Source organism: Symphalangus syndactylus, chromosome 8 (assembly GCF_028878055.3).
Source record: "Symphalangus syndactylus isolate Jambi chromosome 8, NHGRI_mSymSyn1-v2.1_pri, whole genome shotgun sequence".
NCBI classification, from domain to species: Eukaryota; Metazoa; Chordata; class Mammalia; order Primates; family Hylobatidae; genus Symphalangus; species Symphalangus syndactylus.
The window spans coordinates 73532149-73548396 of NC_072430.2; the positions used below are offsets into that span (position 1 = coordinate 73532149).

The 16248-nt window shown below is 38.6% G+C and overlaps 1 protein-coding gene across 4 annotated transcripts in view; it reads right to left on the reverse strand.

Moving 5' to 3' along the window:
* CFAP210 (cilia and flagella associated protein 210) overlaps nt 1–16248 on the reverse strand; it is a 53940-nt gene that overhangs the window by 23777 nt on the left and 13915 nt on the right. For 2 of the 4 annotated variants that reach the window (XM_055289641.2, XM_055289642.1), the window contains 2 exons: nt 9987–10160; nt 9696–9889 (listed from right to left, as the gene is read on the reverse strand). In XM_055289641.2, coding sequence (XP_055145616.1) covers nt 9696–9889; nt 9987–10160 — 368 coding nt within the window. Of the gene's footprint in view, nt 1–9695; nt 9890–9986; nt 10161–10483; nt 11435–11680; nt 11784–16248 lie in introns of those variants that run through there. The other 2 variants (XM_055289643.1, XM_063644714.1) reach the window with 2 other exon arrangements.

Below are 16248 nucleotides of genomic sequence, written 5' to 3' on the forward strand. Positions count from 1 at the left end.
CCTAGGAAGAGCTGGGCAGCACAAGTAGGTCTTGATTGCTTTGGACAAAGCAGAGGGAAGTGGGACTGAGGAAAAGTTTCTGAGCAGGGGGGATTTAAATTAAGCACTTGTGCCAAAAGAGGAGGAGGAGAGTTCCAGGAGCCTTCTTTATCAGCCTGTACAGATGTAGGGCCAAAAAGGAAGTGAGGGTGAGGCCTAAAAAAGAAGTCAGTAGTCAAACATCCAAACTGAGTTCTCTCTCTCTGTTACAACAGACAAGTTTTATTCTTTCATTTTTTAAAACTGTTTTTTGAGATAGGGTCTCACTCTGTCATCCAGGCTGGAGTGTAGTGGTGCAATCATAGCTCACTGCAACCTCATAGCTCACTGCAACCTCAAACTGCTGGGTTCAAGTGATCCTTCTGCCTCAGCCTCCCGAGCTGGAACTACAGGCATGCACCACCACACCCAGCTAATTCCAGCTTTTATTATTTTTTTTTAATTTTTTTTTTTTTTTTTTAAGAGAGAGACAGAGTTGTTGCAGGGGAAGGATGGCTATCTGGGCTATTGGCATGAGGGTAAAAGAATTTGCCAAGACAATTGTAGACAAAGAAAGGCAGATTTATTAGAAAAAGTATAAAAATACATTGCCAGTGAGGCAATGGGCAGCCTGCAAGAGAGAGGCTGACTGCGAGGAAACAAGGCTTGCTGGAGATTTTATAGGATAGTGTTTATGCTGTATGCTGAGGAGGGCTTTGTGCAGTACTGATAACATCAAGGTTGCAGTGAGCTTACTTGCAGGTGGCTGGTGGTAGTTGAGCAAAGGAAGATTGTGAATTATTTGTGCAGAAGGGCTATGTGTCCTGAATCAGGAAGAAAGGCAGGCTTGTAGCTTATCTGCATCTTCTTTTGGCTTTTTCTTGCTCCCACCAGCCTGACTCCTTTTCCCTAATTAGAACTCCACAGGGGACTCACTATGTTACCCAGGATGGTCTTTGAACTCCTGGGCTCAAGTGATCCTCCCCGCTTGACCTCCCAAACTGCTAGGATGATAGGCATGAACCACCTTGCCCAGCCTACCTTGATTCTTATAGAGACAACCCACGAGGCATCATCACCTGGCTATTACACAGGTACTTTACCTTCTCTATGTCTAAAACCAAATTCATCATCCTCCTCTTCTAAACTGATCCTTTTGGTCTCTTTTCTTTATTTTGGTGAACAGTACCACCATCTTTTCAGTTACCTATGCTAAGGACTTAAGAATTATACCTAACTCTTCTCTAATCCTTAGACCTCTCATTCATTTACCTAGTATTTATTGAATTTCTACTACAGTGATAAAACAGACATGGCTCACTCAAGAAGCTCGAATTCTAGTGAGAGAGACAAGCAAAAACAAACAAACAAACAAATAAAGTACAGGCATACCTCAGAGATATTGTGGGCTTGGTTCCAAACTACTGCAATAAAATGAATATCTCAATAAAGTAAGTCACTCAAATGTTTTGGTTTCCCATTGCATATAAAAGTTATGCTTACACTATACTGTAGTCTATTAAGTATACAATAGCATCACGTCTAAAAAATGTATACACCTTTATTAAAAAATACTTTATTGCTAAAACATGCTAACAACCATCTCAGCCTTCAAGAAGTCAGAATCTTTCTGCTGGTAGAGGGTCTTGCCTTGACGTTGATGGGTGCTGACTGATCAGGGTGGTGGCTTTTGAAGGCTGAAGTGGCTGTGGCAATTTATTAAAATAAGACAATGAAGTTTGCCATATTCATTGACTCTTCACAGAAGATTTCTCTGTAGTATGTAATGCTGCTGGATGGCATTTAACCCACAGTAGGACTTCTTTCAAAATTAGAGTCAATCCTCTCAACCTGTTGCTGGTTTATCAACTAAGTTTATATAATATTCTAAATCCTTTGCTACCATTTGAATGGTTTTCACAGCATCTTCACCCACAGTAGATTCCATCTCAAGAAACCACTTTCTTTGCTCATCCCTAAGAATCGGCTTGTCATCCATTCAAGTTTTATCATGAGATTGCAGCGATTCACTCATATCTTCAGGCTCCACTTCTAATTCTAGTTCTCTTGCTGTTGACACCACATCTGCAGTTACTTTCTCCACTGAAGTCTTGAACCCCTCAAAGTCATCCATGAAGGTTGGAATCAATTTCTTCCAAACTCTTATTAATGATGTTGATATTTTAACCTTCTCCCATGAATCACAAATTTTGTTTTTTCTTTTTTTTTTGAGATGGAGTTTCGCTCTTGTTGCCCAGGCTGGAGTGCAATGGAGCAATCTTGGCTCACTGCAACCTCTGCCCCCCGGGTTCAAGAGATTCTCCTGCCTCAGCCTCCTGAGTAGCTGGGATTACAGGTGCCTGCCACCATGCCTGGCTAATTTTTGTATTTTTAGTAGAGACAGGGTTTCACCGTGTTGGCCAGGCTGGTCTCGAACTCCTGAACTCAGATGATCCAACCACCTCGGCCTCCCAAAGTGCTGGGATTACAGGCATGAGCCACTGCACCTGGCCCAAATGTTCTTAATGGCAACTGGAATGGTGAATCCTTTCCAGAAGGTTTTCAATTTACTTTCCCCAGATCCATTAGAGGAATCATTATCTACGGCAGCTATAGTCTTATGAAATGCATTTCTTCAATAGTAAGACTTGAAAGTCTAAATTACTCCTTGATCCATGGGCTGCAGAATGGATGTTATGTTAACAGCCATGAAAACAACATTAATCTCTTGTATATCTCCATCAGAACTCTTATTACTGCTCATTGACAATGACCAGGTGCATTGTCAATGAGCAGTAATATTTTGAAAGGAATATTTTTTTCTGAGCAGCAGATGTCAATAGTGGACTTAAAATATTCAGTAAGCCTTGCTGTAAACACATGTGATGTCATCTTAGCTTTGTAGTTCCATTTCAGTGCCCAGGCAGAGAAGATTTAACATAATTCTTAAGAGTCCTAGGATTTTTAGAATGGTAAATGAGCATTGGCTTCAACTTAAAGTCACCAGCTACATTAGCTGCTAACAAGGAAGTCAGTCTGCCCTTTGAAACTTTAAAGCCAGGCATTGATTTCTCTTCTAGCTATGAAAGTCCTAGATGGCATTTTCTTCCAATGTAAGACTGCTTCATCTACACTGGAAATCTGTTGTTTAGTGTGGCCACCTTCATCAGTGATTTTAGCCAGATCTTCTGGATAACTTGCTGCAGCTTTTACATTAGCACTTGATGCTTCACCTTGTACATTTATGTTATGGAGGCAGCTTCTTTCCTCAAACCTCATGAACCAACTTCTGCTAGCTTCAAGTTTTTCTTCTGCAGTGTCCGTACCTCTCCAGCCATCACAGACTTGAAGAGAGTTAGGATCTCATTCTGGATTAAGCTTTGGTTTAAGGGAATGTCAGGGCTGGTTTGAGCTTCTATCCAAACCACTAGAATTTTCTCCATATCAGCAATAAGGCTGTTTGGCTCTCTTATCATTTGTGTGTTCACTAGAGGAGCACTTTTAATTTCCTTCAAGAACTTTTCCTTTGCATTCACAGCTTGGCTGTTTGGTGGAAGAGACTCAGCTTTCAGCCTATTTGGCTTTTGACATGTCTTCCTCACTAAGTTTAATCATTTCTAGCTTTTGATTTCAAGTGAGAGACGTGCACCTCTTCCTTTCATTTGAACACTTAGAGGCCATTATAAGGTTATTAATTGGCCTGATTTCAATATTGTTGTGTCTCAGGGAAGAAGGAGGCCCAAGGTAAGAGAGAGAGATAGGAGAACAGTGCTTGGTAGAGCAGTCAGAACACACAAAATATTCCTCAATTAAGTTTGCCATCTCATATGGGTACAGTTCGTGGCACCCCAAAACATTACAATAGTAACATCAAAGATCACTGATCACAGATCACCATAATAGATACACTAATATTGAGGAATTTGAAATACTGCGAGAGTGACCAAAATGTGACACAGAGACATAAAGTGACATGCTGTTGAACAAATGGTGCTGATAAATTCGCTCAATGCAGGGTTGCCACAAATCTTCGATTTGTAAAAAACACAATAACTGCAAAGTACAATAAAGCAAAGCACAATCAAACAAGGTATGTCTATAAATAGACAATGTAATTACAAATTGTAGTGTTTTTTAAAAAATAAGAGACTAAGTAAAAGAGTAATAATTGAGGTACTTAGATAACTTTCACCAAAGTTGAACTCTAAGACAGGAAGGCCTATCTGAGCTGGTAAGAGGTCCACAGATGAAGAATGGAAGGGTAAAATTCCAGACAGTAGAGAAAACATGAGGCAAGCAAGAGTTTGGTAGATGCTCGAGGCCCTGGAAGATCAGTGTAATGGGGGCATCATAACTAAGAGGAAGGAATGGTAGGAGAGGAGGTTGAGAAGTAGGCAGGCCAGATCATACAGAGCCTTGGAGGCTATGTCAATTTCCATTTTATTTTAAGTTGAATGGAAAGCCATTGAAGTGCTTAAGGTAGAATAATAATATGATCAATTTTCATCTTGATAAAATATCTCTGGATGATAAGTAAAGAAGAATTTGGCAAATAAATAATGTGAGGCCAATTAAGAGACTGATACAACAACCCATGTGAATATATGAGGGTAGCCTGGACTAGATGATGGCAGTAAATTCATGATTTGTTTTGGAGAAAAAAATCAACATGAATTGCTGAGAGACCTGATGTGGAAGATAAAGGAAAATGAGGAATCAAGGTGAATTCTTAGGTTTCTGGTTTGAAAAACTGGTTGGATAAAGATGCCGCTGGAGGAGGCGGAGCTTGCAGTGAGCCAAGATCGCACCACTGCACTCCAGTCTGGGCGACACAGCGAGGCTCCGTCTTAAAAAAAAAAAAAAAATGCCACTGGAAATCAATAATTCTGTGTAGACATTTTAAGTTTGAGATACTATGAGACATTGAAATGGAGATACCATGGAAGCAGCTGGATATGTGAAGCTGGGGTTCAAAGGGATGATCTAGACTAGAGCTATCAGATTTAGGATGGCACTTACATCTGTAAAATGGATAAGATCACTTAAGCCCTCTTCTCTCTTTCTACTCTTTCCCTAAATAATCTTTATCTAGGGAAAAGTGATGCAAACTATCCTATGACCATTTTTCCTTTTTTTGTGTGTGAAGCTGATGGGATTAACAGACAGTAATTAGTGAGTTTTTTCTTAAGCAAAGTCTATGTGTCTGTTCCTAGAGAAAGCCTTACCTATATATAGAAGAAAGAAGACCTATACAGTGTCTATAGCTATGGTGTTAAGTTTCTTTTTAATAATTATGTATAAGATTCCTGGTCAAAATCCCTCTATTTTGGGATTTTGGTGTCACTGTGGTATCTTATTTGTCTTATCCCTGTCACACCCAATGGGCTATGAGTCACACAAAGACTCTTAACTAGTCAAAGCCCCACAGTAGCATAGGATAGATTGTTTAGAAAGCATATGAAAATTTTCACTTTCAGGCACAGGGCCAGCAGCTGTGCAATGTATTTGTTTTCTATTGCTGAATAACTAATTACTCTAAAACTTAATAGCTTAAAACAATGAACACTTATTATCTCATACCATTCCTGAGAGTCAGAAACCTGGGAGTGACTTAGTTGGATGGTTCTCAACTAATGTTGTAGTCAAGATGCCAGCTGAAGCAGTAGTCATCTAAGGGCTTAAATGAGCCTGGAGAATCTACTTTCACATATTTGGTGTCAGGGTACCTCAGGTCCTTGCTACATGGACCTCTCCATTGATCTGCTTGAGTATCCTTACACCATGGCAGTTAGGTTCCCCAATGAGCAATCCATGGGAGACAGCAAGGAGGAAGCCACATTGCCTTTAGTATCCTAAGCTTAGATGTCACACACTATTATTTCTGACACATTCTATTTCTTGGAAATGACTTACTATGTATAGCCACACTTAAGAGGGAGCTAAATTGGGCTTCATCCTCTGAAGGAAGGAGTATCAAAGAACGTGTGGAAATATTTTAAATCACCGCAAGGTAGCACTTGGTAATACATTAATAGGGCATGCAAAAAGAGACTTGCCCCTTGGTATTCTGCAATTTCCATTTCTTTGTGATTAAAATAATTAAAATATGGTCTCTGCCCAAAGAAGACAGTCATTCCAAATTTTGGCAGGCCTTAAGGCACATAACCTACAAAAGACACCATGAGCCGATCCTAGCCTATCTCTCCAACCATATCTTTCACAATGCCCCCTTTGTCTTTTATACTACAGCCATCTTGACTACTTGGAGTTCTCCAAATCCACCATATTCTATCCCACTCTGGGCCTTCACTTGTGCTTAAAATACCTCTACAGCCCACTCTTAGCATGGCTTATTACTATTCATTCTTTGAAATTAGGCCCATGAACCAGTTTCTTCTGCAAAGCCTTCTCTAGACTGGATCAGATACTCATTTTACATGCTTCCACACACCCTCTACACATATTTGCCAAAATACTTATCATTACATTCTAATTATTTGTTCCATTTCTGTACTCTCCACTCCCAGATTCTGAATTTTTTTTTTTTTTTTTTTTTTTTTTTTTTTTTTTTTTTTTTTTTTGAGATGGAGTTTCGCTCTTGTTGCCCAGGCTGGAGTACAATGGCACGATCTTGGCTCACTGCAACCTTCGCCTCCCAGGTTCAAGCGATTCTCTTGCCTCAGCCTCCTGAGTAGCTGAGATTACAGGTGTGTGCCACCATGCTTGGCTAATTTTGTATTTTTTTAGTAGAGACAGGGTTTCACCATGTTGGTCAAGCTGGTCTCGAACTCCTGACCTCAAGTGATCCACCCACCTCGGCCTACCAAAGTGCTGGGATTGGGAGGCGTGAGCCACCGTGCCCAGCCATGAACTTCTTAAGAAGACTACATCATATTCATCTTTGTATTCTCAATGACTAGAATAGTGACTGGCAAATGGAGGTTGTTCAATAAATGTTTGTATGAATGAATGAAGGAATATTCTAATGAATGAATAAATAGCCTATTTTGAAATTTTGCTCCTGAATAAACTCTTGTTCAAGAAAGGGGAAAGTGACTCTCCTTTGCATCTGTTTTCTGCTACATGCTGCTCTTCCCAACTCAGGGTAATACTAGTGCTACTATTCCATTTCTATTGGTTTAAAGAGGTTTTTTTTATAGGTTCATCCCTATTCCTAACAGTATTTTAAAGTAACATGCATTCTGAATTCTATAAAACCCATAATGAATAAACATTAAATAGAATACAGCTTGGCGATAAGTTTGTAAACTCATATACTTAAATATATAATAATAGATTTATAATTTCCTATGTTGTTTCCAATTACAGATTTGAATGTTTCTTATTAAATTCAAGCTGTAGGACTTTGGAAACAAATTGGCAACCCAGGTTCACATGTTGAACATCTCTATTAGTCAGGGGTTCTCCAGAGAAACAGAACCAAGAGGGTGTGTGTGTATATGTGAGTTTATTTGGGAGAATTAGCTCACACTATTACAAGGCGAAGTCCTACAATAGTCTGTCTGCAAACTGAGGAAGACAGAAACCCGTGGTGTTCAGTCGGAGTCCAAAAGCCTCAAAACCAGGGAAGCTCACAGTGCAGCCTTCAGTCTGTGGCCAAAGGCCTGAGGGCCCCCAGCAAGCCGCTGGTGCAAGTCCCAGAGTCTAATGATGGAAGAACCTGGAATCTGATGTCCAAGGGCAGGAAAAGCAGAAGGAAGCATCTGGCACCAATAAATAAGGAAGCCAGAAGGCTCAGCAAGCAAGATTAGCCTACCTTCTTCTACCTGCTTTGTTCTAGCTGTGCCGGCAGCCGACTGGATGGTGCCCACCCACACTGAGGGTGGGTCTTCTTCTCTGAGACCACTGACTCAAATGTCTGTCTCCTCTGGTGACAAGCTCGCAGACACACCCAGAAATGATACTTTACCAGCCATCTAGGCATCCTTCAATCCCATCAAGTTGATATCTAATATTAATCATCACAACATCCTTCCTCTCCTAATTCCCCAAAATGCAACCAATATAAAGGAGAAATTCTATACCACTGGTCTTATCCGAATAAGTGAATTTTCAAGAGATTTCAAAAGAAAATAGAACAGTTGAGAGTACAGTGAGGATAGGTAACACTTGGTCACCATGCACAAGGACAAAGCCCCCCATGAGAAGTAAGTAAAGGAATTTATGCTGACGTCAGAGCTTGATGAACATTTCCGAGACTGCACTGAAGATATGCCAAAGAAACAACTAAAATAAATCCTACACTAGCTTGAACCTCTAACCTACTGACACGTACTACAAGGAAAAAACACACTGTGGCCCAAACACAGCCCAAGTACAAAGGCTATAGGAGGATAGACAGCCTGTGAAGGTGTTAGCACTTGCCAGGTAGCTTGCTGGAAATCTGACTGCCACCTCTGAGCTGCACAATAACAAAAGAGATTTCTCAAACACAAGTGATTCACTGGTCAAAGACTTGCCTCCCTCTGCCAATGGCTTTGTCCCTAACTTGTACAAACCTTTAGATCTCTACACTGCCAAAGAAAAACATAACAATAAATCCAAAGGTTTTTCTTCCCTTGTTACTAAGGACTGAATTGAAAAATACACAATTTGGTTATATAAATATATATATATTCTGAGAACTGATGTCTGTGTCATTCAGACATAATGTGATTTTGATAAATTATATACATGATATACAGGTATGTGAAAAAAGCATGTAATAAGTAAGACAATGCTGCTAATTCAAATTTCATTTTATAAAATGTGAGTATATATGTTCAGAAAAAAAGTCTGCGTCGCCAGATCAATTACTGATAGAGGCTGGGAGCAGGAGATAGAACTTACAGCAAAGGGGCATGAGGGAAATTTTGGGAGTGATGGAAATGTTCCATATCTTGATTTGAGTGGTAGTTATGCAACTATACTTTTTAAAAGGTGAACTTTACTGAATGCAAATTTTATTTCAATAAGCCTGATGCCTCCTTCATTAAAAAAAAACTGCATGGCTATACACCAAAACAGTAATAGTAACTTCCTTTCGTAGTTTAGATTTATTGTTCAAAAAAGATTCACTCCCTTCCCCTTCCTGCCTCACTTTAATGGAAGTCTACTTCTCTGTTCCATTATTGTTGTTGGGGTTGGCCATGTGGTTGCTTTAGGCTGTTGGAAGGCCAAGTATACTTCCTTGTCCATTGACTTTGGGTTAAGCTGTGTTCTTGCATGCTCGGGCTTGCTCTCTTGCATCTCTATCAATACCATGTGAAAAGTTTCCCCACGTGGCTGCTTCATCCTGAACCTCAGAATGTATACACATGGAGCGGATCAGAATCCTCTCCACAACAATAAGCAAACCCAGCCAGTCCTACAGCTTGAAGAAAAGCTGCCCAGCTGATTCCAGCCTAGATCAGCCAACCCCCAGATGCATGAGAAGTAAACATGTTTTTTTTTGTATGCCACTAGATTGTGTGGTTGCATATTATGTTGCATTATTATGACAATAATAACCAATATACAATCTCTGGGTAAGAAAGTGATAGTGATTTTTAACCTCCTTTTTGTACTTTTTCTACTGACTAATTATTTTAGCATGTATTACTTTTATAATTAGAAAAAAGCTACATCCATTATGAGAAAATGAGAAAGGTACAAAAAGGTATTTTATGTATACATACTGTTTTAGATGATCTTCGGCAAGAGCCACCCTTTCTCTGTGTCGTTTTTCTGCTTTTTCTTGTTCTTCTTTAAAAGCTTTTTCAATGTTGAGTTTCAACTGTGCCTCCCATTTTTTATCTGATTTTATCTTACTCTTCCGGAATTCAATCTGGGCATCACGTTCTTTCATAACTCTACTAAGAAGAAGTCCTGACTACAAAAGAAAAATTATAGTACTTTAAGAAAATGATGCCTAATTATGTACAGATATGTTAAATATATATAAAAATACAAGAAAACTCAAGTAGTACATGAAAGTTTTTCACTCTTTCTGTCTGGTAAAATTGATATTGCTTTGCATTTTCAATGGCCTTTTTTCTTTTTCCTTGTTTGTGTATTTCTTCTTCCAGATCAAGAATTTGTCTTTCTGCCTCTATTTCTTCATTACGCTTCTTTTTGGCTTCAAGTTTCTGTTCTTTCATCCCCTGTAAAAAGACAAACACAATCTTTTGTTTTCATTTTTCAATTTAATTTTACTACAGCTTAACATAATAATATAATTTGAGCTTTTATTATGTTTTTATTGTATTTGTAATATTTTATTAATAAATAAAATATGAGGCTACACTTACAAGCTTATTTTTTAGACTGACTTTTTAAGGTAGATAACACATTTACATGGTTCAAAATCCCAAAATATTATAGAGGTATATGAACTTCTCCTTTTGTATTAATCTGTTCTCACATTTCTATAAAGAAATACCAGAGACTAAATAATTTATAAAGAAAAGAGATTTAATTAGCTCACAGTTCTGTAGGCTGTACAGGAAGGATGATGCTGGCATCTGCTCAGCTTCTGGAGAGGCCTCAGGAAAGTTACAATCGTGGCGGAAGGCAAAGGGGGAGCAGGCATGTCATGGCCAGGGCAGAAACAAGAAAGTGAAGGAAGGAGGTGCTACACACTTTTAAATGACCACATCTCACGAGAACACAGTCACTATTTCGAGGATAGTACTAATGGGGATGGTGCTAAACCATTCAAGAGAAATCTGCCCCCATGATCCAATCACCTCCCACCAGGCCCCACCTCCAACACTGGGAATTATATTTCAATATGATATCTGAATGGGGACACACATCCAAACTATATCACCTTCCAACCCATCTGCAATCTCCTTTCATTCTAAGATAACCACTATTAGTTTCTTTTGTTTACTTCCAAAGTTCCTCTCCACAGTTACACAATAAATGTATATCTCACTACTTTTGCTCCTTTAAAAAACCAACAGTTGTATATTTTATATGCTCTTCTATAACTCTGAGGCCTCCACTCCTCATGTCATATGAGGTCTTCCTTTTCCTTATTGGTCCTATTTCCTATGTCCTAAGACAACCTTGTTTACTCTGATATCCTGAAGATATTCTATTATTTATGTTAAAAGTTTTAGTGTTTTGCCTTTTAAATTTAGGTGTTTAGTCTGGCTGAAATCCATGTTTCCGTATTCTTTACTATTGAGATGTAATTTAATCTTTTTCATATGCCAATTATCCCAGTATCAGTTGTTGAATTCTCACCCTTTCCTTTCCTATTTGCAATGACATTTTTGTCATATGTCAAGTTCCTATGTATAAAATGGGTTTGTTTCTAGGTTCTCTCTTTTGACCTATTATTTTGTCATTCTCGTGTCTACATCATAGTTTTTACTACTATGGGTTTATAGACAGTCTTGCTGGTAAGATGAATCATCATTTATTATTCATCTTTAATACCCATGGAGAGTTAAAGCATTACATGTGCTACTTCTGTGTTAAAAAAAAAAAAAAGGATATATCCCCATCCCCTATCCCTTTATGTACCAGGGACCTTTTTAAAATCAAGTTTTCTGTATTATAATTTACATGTGCCCTTATAGTGTAGAGTTTACAAATGCATACAGTCACTTACAAAATAGTTCCATCCTCCCAAAAAATCCCGCCATGTTTTATAGTCAACCACTCCCCCTACCTGTAGGCCCTGGCAACCACTGATCTGTTTTCTCTCCCTATGGTTTTGCCTTTTTCAGAATGTCGTATGTTACATATATTAGTCCATCATATAATTCTTCCCTCTTTGAGAAAAGAAAGAGAATTAATAAATTATGACCATTGTTCCTAAAGCAAGGTACTATAAGTTTTCTATGTCCTTTCCCAAAGATAAATAATGTATACTGCAACAAAGTAAGGAAACAGGCAATGTTAAAAAGAAAAAAAAACCAACAGTGAGAACTCTCCAGACTGAGTTTACGCCTATCTGTAGTTTCAATAATTCTATCATAAAACAACAATAACCCTGCCTCTCAGTGCCTCAAACAATGGAGGAAAGTAGGGTGGAGAGAGGGATTATCTTTTCCCAGCATTTCTCCCCAGGCGAGATAATAAAAGGAGTCAGGAGACACTTCCCCATTTCAAAGAAGTTTCCCATTCATGCATAAGGAGCTAAACTGGGCTACTGTAACCCTCAGGTAGAGGGAGGCTAGCAGATGCACAGAGAGGAGCACAGCAAAAGCACTATGCAGTTCCAGAGAGAGAAAGAGGCAGGCAAGACAGACAAATCAGAGGCAAATGACGAGAAGCTGCCTTGGTTCTTCACAGTTTCGAGTACTCTGGCTTTCTGCGCAATCCTGCGTCATAACAATAAACAGCACTACTCTGATACTCAAACTAGATAAAGATATTTCAAGAAAACTACGGACCAATATCCCTCATAAACACAGATACAAAAATTAATAACATTTTAGCAAATTCAATCCATCAAAAGGATAATACATTAAGACCAATGGGGTTTTATCCTAGGAATGCAAGCTTGGTTGAATATTTAAAAATCAATCAATGTAATTCACAATTTTAACAAACTAGAAAATAAGAACCTTGTGATAATCTCAATAGACATCAAAAAAAGTACTTTAAAAAATCTAACATCCATTTCTGATTTTAAAAGAACCAAAACACTCAACAATTTCGAAACAGAAGGCAACTTCAACTTGATTAGGGACATCTACAAAAACCATACACTTAGCATCATACTTAAAGGTGAAAGAATGAGTACTTTTTCCTCAAAGTCAGAAATAAGGCAAGAATATCTACCTTCACTACATTTATTCAATATCATATTGGAGCTTCTAGCAAGCGCAGTAAGTCAAGAAAAAGAAATAGACATCCAGATTGGAAAAAAAAGAATTAAAACTGTCTTTATTCTCTGATGCCATGATTGTCTATGTAGGAAATCTGATGGAATCTACCAAGAAGGGACTAGAACTAATAAGTGAGATTAGCCATGTTGCAGGATACCAGATCAATACAGGAAAAATTTACTACATTTCTAAAGCTAACAATAGCAGATTGAAACTTTTAAAAATACCATTTACCATAATATTAAAAATATGAAATTTTTTTTTTTTTTTTTTTTAGACGGAGTCTCGCTCTGTCGCCCAGGCTGAAGTGCAGTGGCGCAATCTCGGCTCACTGCAAGCTCCGCCTCCCGGGTTCACGCCATTCTCCTGCCTCAGCCTCTCCGAGTAGCTGGGACTACAGGCGCCCGCCACCACGCCCGGCTAATTTTTTGTATTTTTAGTAGAGACGGGGTTTCACTGTGGTCTCGATCTCCTGACCTCGTGATCCGCCCGCCTCGGCCTCCCAAAGTGCTGGGATTACAAGCATGAGCCACCGCGCCCGGCCAAAAATATGAAATATTTAGGGATAAATCCAATGAAAGATGTATAAAACCTATATACTGAAAAGTATAAAACACTGCTGACAGAAATTAAGACTTACGCTGGGTGCGGTGGCTCACGCCTGTAATCCCAGCACTTTGGGAGGCTGAGGTGGGCGGATCACCTGAGGTTGAGAGTTCGAGACCAGCCTGACCAACATAAAGAAACCCCTTCTCCACTAAAAATACAAAATTAGCCAGGCATGGTGGCGCATGCCTGTAATCTCAGCTACTCCAGGAGACTGAGGCAGAAGAATCGCTTGAACCCGGGAGGCGGAGGTTGCAGTGAGCCGAGACCTTGCCATTACACTCTAGCCTGGGCAACAAGAGCAAAACTCCATCTCAAAAAAAAAAAAAAAAAAAAAAGAAAGAAAGAAATTAAGCCCTAAACAAATAAAGAGAGTATGTTCATGGTTCAGAAGATTCAATATTGTCAAAATGTAACTATCTCCAAATTGATCTAGAGATTCAACACAATCCCAGTGAAAATTCCAGCTGGCTTTTTTTTGCAGGAATTGACAAGCAGATTCTAAAATTTATAACGGCCAGGTGCAGTGTCTCATGCCTGTAATCCCGGCACTTTGGGAGGGCAAGGCTGGCAGATCATTTGAAGTCAGGAGTTTGAGACCAGCCTGGCCAACATGGTAAAACCCTGTCTCTACTAAAAATACAAAAATTAGCCGGGCATGATGGTGCAGGCCTGTAGTCCCAGCTACTCAGGAGGCTGAGGCAGGAGAATTGCTTGAACCCGGAAGGTGGAGGTTGCAGTGAGCCGAGATCACACCACTGCACTCCAGACTAGGCGACAGAGTGAGACTCCATTTCAAAAAAATTAAAAAAATAATAAAAAATTAAAATTAAAAGAATCATAAGGATGTGCAAAGGACCTAGAATAGCGAAAACAACTTTGAAAAAGAACTGATTTCAAGACCTATTATTAAATCTACAGTCATCAAGACAGTGTATTATTGGAGTAAAGACAGATAAATAGAGCAATAAAACAGAATAGATAGTGCAGAATGTCACCTGAATATATATATGCGAGTGGATTTTCAAGAAAAGTTCAAAGGCAATGTAGTGGATAAAGAATGGTATTTTCAATAAATTATGCAAGAACAATTGATCTTCATACACAAAAACAAAAAAAATCAATACCTCACTGCATACAAGCATATATTTAAAATGGTTCACAGACCTATACAGGAAACCAAAAAATATATATTTCTTTCCAACTTTTATTTTAGGTTCAAAGGTTACATGTGCAGGTTTGTTACACAGGTAAATTGCATGTCACGAGGATTTGGTGTGCAGATAATTTTGTCACCCAGATAATCAGAATAATATCCAGTCGTCATCTTCCTCCACCCTCCTCCATCCCTAAGCAGGTGCCAGTGTCGGCTGGGCGCAGTGGCTCAGGCCTGTAATCCCAGCACTTTGGGAGGCCGAGGCGGGTGGATCACAAGATCAGGAGATCAAGACCATCCTGGCTAACACGGTGAAAACCCGTCTCTACAAAAAAAAAAATACAAAAAATTAGCCGGGCATGGTGGCGGATGCCTGTAGTCCCAGCTGCTCAGGAGGCTGAGGCAGGAGAATGGCATGAACCCTGGAGGTGGAGCTTGCAGTGAGCCAAGATTGCGCCACTGCACTCCAGCCTGGGCAACAGAGCGAGACTCCAGATCAAAAAGAAAAAAAAGAAAGGTGCCAGTGTCTACTGTTACCTTCTTTGTGTCCATGTGTACTCAGCATTCACCTCCCACTTATAAGTGAGAACAGGCAGTATTTGGTGAAATCTAAAATTTTAAAACTTCTAAAAGAAAACATACGAGAAAATCTTTGTGACATTAGATTAGGTAAAGATTTCTTGGATAAGCCACTAAAAGAATGACATATACAAGAAAAATTGATAAACCATACTTCACTAAAAGTAAAAACTTTTGCTTTTCAAAAGACACAGTAAGGAAATGAAAAGTCAAGATATAGAGTGGGAGAAGATATTTTCAAGTCAAATATCTAATAATGAATTTGTATTTGGAATATAGCTTAAAAATTATCTAAGCTCAACAATAAAACTAATTTTAAAATGGGAAAAATATTTGAATGGATACATCACCAAAGAAGATATACTGGTAGAAAATAAGTTCAGGAAGAGATATTCAACATCATTTTTACTTAGAGAAATTCAAATTAAAACTATAATGAGATATTTTACACCTATTAGAATGTTTATAATTAAAAAGACCAACTATACCAAGTGTTGTTGAGGATGGAGAGGAAATAAAACTCTCAAAGATTACTATTGGGAATGCAAAATTACAACTACTTTGGATAACAGTTTGGAAGTTTCTTACAAAGTTAAATATACACCTATCATAAAAGACAGCTATTCTACACGAAGATATTTACTAAGAGAAATGGAAGCATATGTCCATACATAGACTTATATGTGAATGTTCATAGCAGCTTTGTTTGTAATAGCCAAAAAGGGAAACAGCTCAAATGTCAACGTTTCATTGATGTCAACCATCAAAAAGTGACCAAATAAACAAACGGTGGTATATCCATACAATGGAATACTATTCAGCAATAAAAATTAACAATTGATACCTACAACATGAATGAATCTCAAAGTAATTGTGTTGAATGAAATCTGTAAGCAGATTAGTGGTTACCTAAGGATCCGGAGGAGGAGCAGGGAGGAATGAGAGGGAATAAAACAGGTCATGAGGAAATTTTGGGGTGAAGAACATGTTCATTATCCTAATAGTAATGATAGTTTTGGGGGTTTATACATATGTCAAAATTAGAGGATTGTATATTTCAAA